Raw genomic sequence first — 12415 nt, 5'->3', positions numbered from 1 at the left:
CCATTGATTGTCTTGATGGAACATCATTGATTCCCATCCTTATAATCAACCATTAGTTGCATAGACGCTGAGGGCGCCCCACGCCACCACCGAAAACTCATTCCTAAACTGAGCAACCCACCCCAAATACCAGTAAAAACTCCCACCTATATCCCTAGTGCGGCTCACCTCTCCTATCAACGTCTACCTAGGCAGTCATAGGGACAGACAGACTAGCATCTGCTGGCCACCCTGCACTTTCCCTCAAATGGCACATTACAAGGAACCCAGCTTAAAGACTATCCGGATACCGCAAAAAAAATGTTAAGAGCTATAAACATAAAGCAAAATGTTCACTTTTATAATAGTGTTGCCTCTACACACACACACATTATAACATTATACAAGCGTTCTGTATATAAATGTTATTATCATATACTGTAAGAGAGCAGCTATTGATGCCAGCCATTAGCGTGGTAAACATATATTCTTTATCACTGTGCGGTATATTGGCAGACAATTTATGCATTGTGTGAAGGGATAGTCTATGGTGGCATGGACAACCTACAGTGGCATGGAAAGTCTCTATTGCCATGTACAGTCTATGATGGCACAGTCTGTGGTGGCATGTGTATTCTAAGGTGGCATGGACAATATTTGGTGGTATGGACAGTCTCTGGGGTTATGGATAGAATATTGTGGCATGGACAGTCTATGTTATCATGGATAGTATATGGTGGTATAGTCAGTCTATGGTGGTATGGATAGTCTATGTACATGAATAGTTGATTGCATGCATAGTCTATAGTGGTATGTATATTCTCGAGTTGCATGTATAGCCTGTGGTGGCATGGGCAATATATGGTGGCATGGAGAGTCTATGGAGTTATGGATAGTCTATGGTGGTATAGTCTATGGTGGTATGGACAGTCTATGTTAGCATGGATAGTCTATGGTGATATGGATAGTCTATCTGGCATGGATAGCCTATTTGGTAGCCTCTGGTGGCATGGGCAGTCTATGGAGTTATGGATAGTCTATGGTGGCAAGGACAGTCTATGTTAGCATGGATAGTCTATGGTGATATGGATAGTCTATCTGGCATGGATAACCTATTTGGTAGCCTCTGGTGGCATGGACAGTCTATGGAGTTATGGATAGTCTATGGTGGTATAGTCTATGGTGGCATGAACAGTCTATGTTAGCATGGATAGTCTATGGTGGTATGTACAGTCTATCTGGCATGGATAGCCTATTTGGTAGCCTCTGGTGGCATGGACAATATATGGTGGCATGGACAGTCTATGGAGTTATGTATAGTCTATGGTGGTATAGTATATGGTGGTATAGTCAGTCTATTTTATCATGGATAGTCTATCTGGCATGGATAGCCTATTTGGTAGCCTCTGGTGGCATGGACAATATATGGTGGCATGGACAATCTATGGAGTTATGGATAGTCTATGGTGGTATAGTCCATGGTGGAATGTGGTATGGACTGTCTACATATGTGGCATGGATAACCTCTATTTATTTGGCATGGATTGCCTCTTGTGGTATGGACAGTCTATGTGGTTATGGAGAATCTATGGTGGTATTGCTAGAATATTATGGCATGGACAGTCTATGTGGTTATGGAGAATCTATGGTGGTATTAATAGAATATTGTGGCATGGACAGTCTATGTTAGCATGGATAGAATATGGTGATATGGATAGTCTGTGTTAGCATGAATAGTGGTGGTATAGACAGCCTATGGTGGTATGGCTTGTCTATGGTGGTATGGCTAGTCTCTGTTGGCATGGTCAGTCTATGGTGGTATATTTAGTCTATGTGGCCATGGACAGTTGACGGTGGCATGTATAGTCTATGGTGGTATGTATATTCTCAGGTTACATGGATAAACTATGGTGGCATGGACAGTCTATAGGGGCGTGGGCCACTCATTATCTGCAATGACTAACAAATAAGCAGAACAGGACTGTTAGAACAGGTCACATTTCTCTATGTGTATAAGTGAAAGTTGAAGTCTGTCTGAGAGTGATGACGTCAGGTCACTGCTTTTCTTTAAAAAGGTACATTGATGGATAATTTAACCCACAATGCACTGGTTCTGAGGTCACAGGTCGCTGCCTTCAGCACCTGCAAGAAATCCAATCTGCTCATGTAAAGATATCATTATTCTGCTGCCTAATTCAACTCCTCCCCATTCATTATTCACATACTACGAAACCCAGGGGACGCTGCTACAATCATTACCGGCAGACAAACCCACAGCAAAGCCATAGACCTGAGCAACCCACCCGGCAAGTAAGTGGTTAACGTGCAGAGATGCTAATGGAAGAAACAGACCGGTGTACAGGCCTGTCATTTCCCGGTGCTGAACTAGTTAAACACTCTGAGCACCTGACTCTACACATGGAGTGCTGTGTATGCCTAATCACCAATTAAAGAAGCTTCTGCACTTACCATCATCCTGCATCCTCTGCAAACACAGAGACAGGTTTCTCCTCCAGCCTGGCATTCTGGCACATGTGCTGGAAACGGACAGCCCGGTCACCGTCTCCGAGACTCAACCCCTGGTGGTGTGGCTTAGCATTGGGATGAAGCATGCCACATTAATGCACGGTGTGGCAATGTCTCGTCACTGGTGATCCCGTCTTCTCCTCTCTTTCTAGGAAGTACTGTCAGCTTTCCTTTGTGCAGGATCCCTGGGTCACTAGCTTTTTGGGTGGCGCTGGCTGCTCTCTGGCAGAGCCTATGAATAAGGAAGGCTGGCAGTGCCCTTATGAAGGGTGCCCACTGAAGCTATGTACAGCTGACAGCCCCTCTATCCCACTGGACCCCAGGGCTCTGCTTGCATCCTCCCCCTGCCTTGTCCAGTAGCCACCTGAACAGCACATCCCAGACAGTGAGGATTGTACTATATGGGCTGAGATCTGAGGGGAGTCTGGCAGAAAGAGCTTGCATCCATCCTCTGGCATAGCCCCAGGCTAGGTAATAATACTTCGCTTGGATGCTGTTCACAGTCACTGCATATTAATTTATTAGAAATATCAAGCTGGAAGACAGGGGCTCCCTCTAGTAGTGGGGGGCTACATGCCTTCCGCAGAACAATAGTACAGTCTGGCTCCCAGGAACAGATAGCATTTCTGCCAATTATCCCAACAGTCAGTAAGTATCAGAGGTGGATACAGTAACTGAATGATAGTAATACCTGATCCAGGAGTGTTGTATGTTTCCTAACGGCACCTGGCAGAATAGCAGCTCGCGGCGGACCTGCAATAAAATGTTTTCCATACATGAGACATTTGAGAGGATATGCAGGATTTAAATTGGTACGAGCAGGGAGAGAGCCTAAGAACCAAGCATTATACTGGATACATGGCATTACTAACCCCGAAACATGACAACGTTTCTGTATCAACAGACTGCAAGAGCCCAATGGTCTTTATCACATTTTTACCCTCTCTTTTCTGTGATTACACTACGCTTCGGATACGTGTCAGCGACGCCAATAAGCTAAGTTCATCTCGTTAGCATGTTAGCAAGGGCCATGTGCCTACATCATTAATTTGCAGATTGATCACTAAAATCTCAGCTGTCTGACAGTGGCGCACGGATTGAGGGAACAATTACGTGTAGCGCTGTATTAGCTGTAAGGAAACGTAAGGAATTGGTGCAAATGCTAATGAAATACACAGGCAAATACAATACAGACAAGATGTCTTCAAAAAATAGACAAAGTGCCGATATGCCAGCGTGGAAACGAGGCTCACACACACGTCTACTGATTCAGCATGTGCTTGGGTTCCCTGTGTTGACGTGCCAGCCCTCGGCTGCTATTACTAGAACTGGGGGCTGATCCAAGTCCTGGGAAGGGGGTGTGTGCACTGCAGATCAGGAGCTTCCTATCACTCAGAGGCTCCCTTAGTGGAAGACATAGGGGCCCATTTATCATTGTACAGTATATTTGCGGTTTCCCCCAGATGTATCACAGAGGGAACGCAGCAGATATCTCCGCTACCTGCTGTGGATCTCCATTCCTGCCGGCAGCCACATCCCCCATAAGGTTTCTATGGGGGATGCGATGCTGACAGATTTTCCAACATCCGGAATGCGATGCATTCCGGAGATTGTCCCCCGCAGCTAACGGCATCTGAAGGTGGCATTAGTCGCTGTTGCCTATGGGCTGCACTTTGCATAATTAGCCCGGGGGAGGGTTCCCCTGGAGCCCTCCCCGGCAATGGCGGCTGTGCATGTGCAGTAGCGCTGGCAGCACTCCGGGCACAGCGCAGGGACAGGCACTTTCTAGAACCCCTGTCCTTGTGGGTGCTGGATGATACATTCTGGCGATATGATAGCATGTCAAATGTGATCATTAATAAATCCCCCCCCCCTCCCAAGGGTCATTTAAAAAAAGCAAAAGTGTAAAACTGCAGCACAAAAGTCATTTTCGTGACGTTACTGGTTTGCTTTTACGCAAGTGTGGCACGTTTTACGTAAAAGAGCAACGCATGGTGTACGGTGCTCACATCGCCGCAAAAGGACTGGAATTATACCCCACCTCTAAGGTCTCAGAGATTGAGGGTCTGATTCAGCGGTGCAGACGCAGAACCCATTCTGTGAGTGTGCAGAATGGGTCCTGCTGGCACACTCGCAGACTGGCAGTGATTGACAGTCTGCTGCCATTTGTGGTCGGGGAGGGGGCGGCAATGCCCTCCGTTTCCCGAAACGGAGGCGTGTCGCTGGCGTTGCAGGGGAGGGAAGAAGCCAGGATGATCGCCGGCTGACGGAGATTTCCTGGCCTCTTCCTCCAAACTGCGGCGGCCGGCTGCGGGACCCCATGGGTCACCACAGCTGGCCGATGTTACGCAGATTATCCGATGCTGTGTTGGACAACGCAGCTCGGATGAGTAATGCACAGGAGGCGTGATGCCATCTGCTGCATTACCATATCTGCAAGGATCACAATTGCAAAGCTGCCTGCATGCATACATCATATATCTATAGCCTGCGTGCCTACATCATCCATCTATAGCCTGCGTGCATACATCATATATCTATAGCCTGCGTGCATAAATCATATATCTACAGCTTGCGTGCATACATCATATATCTACAGCCTGCGTGCATACATCATATATCTATAGCCTGCGTGCATACATCATATATCTATAGCCTGTGTGCATACATCTTATCTATAGCCTGCATACATTCATTATATATCTATAGCCTGCGCGCATACACCATACATCTATAGCCTGTGTGCATACATCATATATCTATAGCCTGCGTGTATGCATCATATATCTATAGCCTGTGTGCATACATCATACATCTATAGCCTGCGTGTATGCATCATATCTATAGCCTGCGTGCATACATCACATCTATAGCCTGTGTGCATACATCATATATCTATAGCCTACGTGCATACATCATATATCTATAGCCTGCATGTACGCATCATATCTATAGCCTGCGTGCATACATCATATATCTATAGCCTGCATGCATACATCATATATCTATAGCCTGCGTGTATGCATCATACATCTATAGCCTGCGTGCATACATCATATATCTATAGCCTGCGTATATACATCATGCATCTATAGCCTGCGTGCATACATCATATCTATAGCCTGCGTGCATACATCCTATATCTATAGCCTGCGTGCATACATCCTATATCTATAGCCTGCGTGTATGCATCATATCTATAGCCTGCGTGCATACATCATACATAGCCTGCGTGCATACATCATATATCTATAGCCTGCGTGCATACATCATATATCTATAGCCTGCGTGCATACATCATATATCTATAGCCTGCGTGCATACATCATATCTCTATAGCCTGCGTGCATACATCATATCTATAACCTGCGTGCATACATCCTATATCTATAGCCTGCGTGCAGCTTTGCAATTACGATCCTTGCAGAATCAGGCCCAGAGTCTCTCCTCCATGCTTATATAGGGACACGCTTCTATAGGAAGCAAATCTAGACGCACTTCAACCAATGTGCAAAAAAAGCATAAAATATATGTAGTAATAGCAGTAGCAGATCCCCTCACTCCCGTGATTCATGTAAGACATAAAGGGGCGCATTTATCAAGAATCACATTTGCAATGCGATCTGGGTGCGGCATTAGCACACAAAATTGCATTTCAAACTGAGATACTACCGCCCGAATGTATCACTATCCATCCACAGGGACAGGGGTTAGGAAAGGTGTCCGTCCCTGCAATCAGCGGTCTCTTCTCTCCTGTGCATGCGTGGTCTACATATGGCGTCAGCTGTGGGGGCCAAACTCTTGTTATATCTGACAGTTTCGCATCCCCCATAGGAACCTATGGGGGCTGCGGCTTCTTTAGGAGATGGAGGAATTGCAGCAGGTATCGGAGATATCTGTCATACATGAGACATTTGGAATGACAAGTTATCTTGCGCTCCCTGTTTTAAGCATCTTTCTATTAATTTAGTCAAATAGATTGGCTAATATATAAAGTCAATGGTTTTGATACAAGCGCTTCTATCAAAACCACTGACTATACATGAGACATTTGGAATGTTTAGTGACGATGGTGACGTACCTTCGGCTTTGCGTACATCACTGAATCAGCCCCTGGGATGTGACGATTACACTTACACAGTGTCACTTCAGATTTTTTTGCCTTTTTGCAGCCTGTAAACCCGTTTAGCTTCCCACGGCGTCGCCCAGTAGTAGAATGGGTAGGGGGGAATCTTCACGCTGAGGACTGTCTATGCGCGGGATATAGTCAGGATGCCAGCGGCCAAAATGCCGACCGCCAGAATCCTGATGCCGAAAGCCCGGCATGGGACTAAGTATAGGCGTCTAAATAGCGACACCTTTCATTAGCCCCACGCCGAAATCCCGACGCCCGGCATACCGAACGTAGGTTAGCCGGGCGTCGCGAGCTGTTAGCCGCGGGGGAGGGGGAAGGGTTTGGCAACCCCGGGAGGGTTGGGTTTAGGGTGCTGGGAGGTGGGGTTAAGGTTAGGCACCACCCCCAGATTCTTAGGGTTATGCACCCCCAAGGGAGGGTTAGGGGGGGTGGAGAGGGGAGGGTTAAATATACTTACCAGCCGGAGTCAGGATTTTGATCTGTCGGGCTTACAGGGGCGGGATTTTAACCGATGACTTTTAAGCCGTCGGTATTTCATACCTAACCCCTATGCAGTATGCACACAGGTACAAAACTAAGGCATTATACGATGCTCTTCGAGTGCACTTAATAAATTATCCACTTTGACTATTGCCCATTCCATCAGGGAATACTTAAACTTGTTGCATGCTTTATGACGTGTGACCAAGCGAAGGTGCAATCCGATGTAACAATACATGGCTCGCACAGTACACACTTCCCGATCCGGTACACGACGGCGCAATGTGGCGCTGGATATAACAGCACCACGTTGTCCATGGCAACATCCCATCTGCTGTGCAGAACAACAGATGGGAATATGCGATGAACGACCGCCATTAACGATGGATCAAATGTATATGCTACACAATGTGTATGATATATCGTATAGTGTGGACCCAGCTTTATAGCATGACTGGGAGTGGCTTTTTTAGTACACACCTACCGACAGATCTGACAAGAGTGGTATGGGTTTTATATTTATCTTGTGCAAAGATCAGCTAACGATAAATTATATTATACATACAGGATTTCACTGGTTATGCAGTGTTCAATGGAATACCACACCAAATCCCCACAGTATGACGCGCTAGGGGCTTATTTACGTGGACATGTTTCTTATACGAGTACTGAATTAGAGTAATCCACATTGGCAAACAGGATGTCTAAAATCAGGTTCCCACACCTCCCACTTTTTAGGTCAGTGTCCTAATAAGGGGCCAGCTTCTGATGTGGCCGGTACTGCACAGCAATATCGTACAACTAAAATGCAAATGCGGCAGGAGGGGGGAGCAGGCGGCACCAGCTTTCCGACTGTCTAATCCCGGCAAGGGTTAAATGGCAGGCGTCGAAATTCCATGTGGCCGGTGGTAAATCATACCGATTCCGCAGGAGGCATCTGTAGGAAATAGGCACCTCTTGCGTGCACCTGCGATACGAGTGCCGCATCTGAAGAGGCAGCATCAGATCACCATAGCGACCGCTAGTCGCGATAGTCGCAGCCGTCGGCCAGTCTGCGTAAGCTGAAGCTTATACAGACTGGACGTCGCAACTGATCAACCAGGTCCAGGAAGTCTGAACGCCTACAAAACGGGGACGATATGCCCGTTTTGTACAACGGCCCTGGTCTACGCCCCCCAAACGCCGCAGCATATCAGTCATGTTGCTGTTAAGGAGGGACTACAAGCGATCACGCAGGACCCGTTCTGTAAATGCGCAAACTGTACTGTGCATGCACAGATCCCAAAATAAGGGATTTGTACACAAACCATCGGCAGGGCCGTAACTAGGGAGGTGCGATATGTGCCATGGCACAGGGCACCCCAGGACGGGACGCTGTTTGGGCCTGTCAATTTTCTGTTTATAATCATTCTCACTATCTCCTCCCTGGCCGACTCCCCCTCCATCTGTCCACCTCCCCAAGCACCTTCAGTCACATCCTCTTTTATTTAACACACACATTTCAAAATACTGTCATACCCGGGACTCAAACCTATCACCTCTCACATGGTAGTCAGACACCTTACACACGGAACCATCTGCACCACAATTTCTGATGTCAGCCCCGAACACAGCCACTGATTCCCAACCTATACTGTACTATACATGGATCTACTCGCCGCTGATATTTGCTGCATATACACTACAAGTAGTGCTCTATCTATACCTTGGCCTGTGCGCGGCTGTTCTGATGGACAAATCCTGCCGCAGGTGCAGTTTCACCAGTGCTCTCCTACATCTAGAGCTGGTGAGTTTTACTGGATAATTATTGTGTATCATCAGTGCAGCCATTGGCTTCACACTGTATTTTGCAGTGACACCTGGATAACAGTGGTACAATGGGATCGATACCCCTTCATCATCGTACAGAACGAATCAGATTTGTCATGCCCCTTTCCTATGAGGCTATGGACCTTTCTTTGGTCGCGCATGTTGTGTCCCTATTTGAGGGGGGGCAATGCTCTTTCTGGCCCAAGGCATTGATCATCGGGTTTGCTTACAAATCTGAATCAGGCCCAAGATTTGGTGCAGGTCAGAAAGCTGACACTGCTGTATGAGAGCTGCTGTGATGTCACTGGCTCTGCCCCGGGGTAAAATTCTACCAATGCACAGAGTGCATTTCTGCTGGTGAGTCTGTACGTCTGTCAGTCACTCTCTGGGCCTGATTCAGACCCGTTCGCTAGCGAGCGATGTTTTGCAAAGTGCGCATGCGTATGCATCGCAGTGCGCATACGCGAACTAGTACGAGCGATCGGAAAGCAATCGCTCCGCCAGCAGAGACTGCCCTGCTGAATGAGTGACAGGTCAAGCCGTTTATGGGTGGTAACGGGGGCTGGCCACTAGAAACGGGGGAGTGCCTGACCGAAATAACGCAGTTTTAGAGGCGTACATAATTACCTGGCAGCGTCATAGAACACGTCACCTGGCTGGTTTTTACACTGAAGTGCTCGCAGTGCTTGTGGTAGGGTATAGTCTACCGCAAGCGCTGCGAATGTTCCTGATGTTATCCGATGTACCAATGGTGGCATACACTTCCTGGAGATGACGTGCGCAAGGAAGCATCTTAAGATAGGCTGGTGAGCGTCTGCATACACAAAGTGAACGCATGCCAAGACATGGTGGGTGTGCTTATGCCTTGCCATGCATTCGCCTGTCTTGATGTCACTTAGCTGAATTTGCATACGCTGGGAGCGAGCGTCTGAATCAGTCCCTCTGTCTGCTCCATTAGAAAGCACCTACATCATAGCATGGTCACCGGCATGAAAGAGAACATGATGAACACAGTTATTTAAAGAACAACTAAACCTGAAACTGTAAATTATATACATGATCCATAAAATTATAATAAATTGTTCATAGTTACCGTGACATTTCACTGCTGAAAAGAAAAGTATTATCTTCCCATTCCGTTACTGAGATTAGAAGCTCTTCCCACACCTTTAAGAGGGTTGGGTATGAAATCCCGGCATCCCAATACTCAGTATCCCGACAGGGGTTTATAACTATGCTAACCCTCCCCCCTTCTGCTTCTAACCCTAACCCTCCCCGCTAGTGCCTAAACCTAACCATCCCCCCTTCTGCTTCTAACCCTAACCCTCCCCGCTAGTGCCTAAACCTAACCCTCCCCCCTTCTGCTTCTAACCCTAACCCTCCCCGCTAGTGCCTAAACCTAACCCTCCCCCCTTCTGCTACTAACCCTAACCCTCCCCGCTAGTGCCTAAACCTAACCATCCCCCCTTCTGCTTCTAACCCTAACCCTCCCCGCTAGTGCCTAAACCTAACCCTCCCCCCTTCTGCTTCTAACCCTAACCCTCCCCGCTAGTGCCTAAACCTAACCCTCCCCCCTTCTGCTTCTAACCCTAACCCTCCCCATTAGTGCCTAAACCTAACCCTCCCCCCTTCTGCTTCTAACCCTAACCCTCCCCATTACCCCCTAAACCTAACCCTCCCCCTTGGTGCCTGAACCCAACTGTCTCCCCTTAGTGCCTAACCCCAACCCCCCCCCCAGTGGTGCTTAACCCTAACCCACCCTCAGGGGGTGCCTAACCCTAACCTCCCACGCCCTGCAGCCTAACCCTAACCCCCCTAGTGATTCCTAAACCTAACCCTTTCCCCCCTGCGGTTAATACCTAACCCGGCCCCGCTATACTTACTTTCGGGATTCCGGCGCCGGTGTCTAAACTGGCGTCGTGATTTAGACGCCTATGTTTAGTCCCGGATTGGGATTCCGATGCCAGGATTTCAACAGCCGGCATCCCGTCCGCTGGCAAACTACATCCCCTTTAGGGTAATGTCCTAATGGGATATATGAGCCGAGAGTTCAGTCATTTGCACTGCTGTGACATCAGAAAGTCAGTCTGCTCAATAAGACGAGCTCCTTCCTACTACTGCTGCAATCTGCTGCAGTGGAGTGAAAGTGCCTGTTGGACATATTTCATGAATATTATTCAGCTTAATGATATGCAATCTGTGAGATGTGTTCATACCAAATTTAGGCTGTTCTTGCTCTTTTAAAAGCTCCTGTGCTCCCAGGGCAGGACAGCAGTGAAGTAGCACAGCAGCAATTGTATCAGCGTGCAGTGACACAGAGCCTAATGACTAAAGCTGTCTCGTTGCGACTGTTGCATGGGAAAGACGTGTCCTCAACTCGTTAAAAGCTCCCCCGAGGGTCGGAGAACGTCTGTGACATTATGGCTGAGGGCAGTGACACTACATCGGCCTCAGTGGGACACACTACCCCAGCTCACCCTTCTGCTGTGTTATCCTTAACCCTACAGGGTCTGGCAGAACACACAGCTCATTAACCCCTCACGCGCTCCAGTCTAGTATGTCCTTCCCTGTCCCATTCTTGTACCAGAAGAATGCTCTCGGATGCACTGCGGACACCTGGTGGAAGGGTTTCAAATGTCAGATTTTAGCACGCTGCCTGCCTCTTATTACCCACATACGATATGGATATGAGCATATGGCAGTTCATTGCAAATGGCTTCTGTGTGACCTTTTGTCCATGTGTCTCTGGGCAATGGCAGTCACATCTGCCTGTCACTACTGCGGGTCACTGTCACCTGCTGAGTGATGGCTGCTCCTGTGTAATGACCTGCAGCAAGTGGCAAATCTCTACATAGAGAGAAGACACCGCCGCCCCCTGCTGTGGTTCTATAATGCCCACTGCAGTACTCAGGCCTTGATGATCGGCAATCTGCGCAGATGCCCGATCCGTTCTGCGCATGACCAGTACGGATCCCGCGTGCTCGCACGCAGTCGGGCAGCAGAAAGTCAGTGATTGACAGTCTGCTGCCGTTTGTGGACGGGAGGGTACTGCGACGACCTCCGTTTCTCGAAACAGAGGTGTGTCGCCGCTGTTTGGGGGGGGGAGGGAAGAGTCCAGGATCTCCATCCAAATTTCATGGCCTCTTTCATCTGCGGCGGCCGGTTTACGAGACCCCATGGGTCACTAAACCAGCCGGTGTTCCCGCAGACTGTCCGAAGCTGCATTGGACAATGCAGCTCGGATAAGTAATCAGGGGCATATTTATAATGGGTCCAGGGGGGCCCCCCGCACCGCACACCCTGCACCCATAACACTTACCTCTCCAGAGTCCCAAATCGGCTCCGGTGTCTGCGCCTGTAAAAAACGGCTGGAAAATGGCCGCTGCGGTCATCTTCCAGTTGTTTGCGCATGCTCAGTATAGGGAAAATGGCCACCACGGCCATTTTCCCGGTGACCTGTGCACGCGCTATAGACTCTGGGCACAC

General features: G+C 48.3%; 1 protein-coding gene across 2 annotated transcripts in view; it reads right to left on the bottom strand.

Annotated features, from left to right (window-relative positions):
- GRIP2 (glutamate receptor interacting protein 2) overlaps nt 1–12415 on the bottom strand; it is a 472906-nt gene that overhangs the window by 394644 nt on the left and 65847 nt on the right. The window contains exon 1 of one of the 2 annotated variants that reach the window (XM_088450258.1): nt 2449–2840. The exons of the other annotated variant lie outside the window; for it this stretch is intronic. Coding sequence (XP_088306384.1) covers nt 2449–2503 — 55 coding nt within the window. The 5' untranslated portion in view covers nt 2504–2840. Of the gene's footprint in view, nt 1–2448; nt 2841–12415 lie in introns of those variants that run through there. 2 annotated transcript variants of the gene reach the window in all.

This window comes from Taudactylus pleione, unplaced genomic scaffold, assembly GCF_031769625.1.
Source record: "Taudactylus pleione unplaced genomic scaffold, aTauple2 ptg000512l, whole genome shotgun sequence".
In the NCBI taxonomy this organism is placed as follows: domain Eukaryota; kingdom Metazoa; phylum Chordata; class Amphibia; order Anura; family Myobatrachidae; genus Taudactylus; species Taudactylus pleione.
This window is presented reverse-complemented; position numbering and strand designations above follow the sequence as displayed.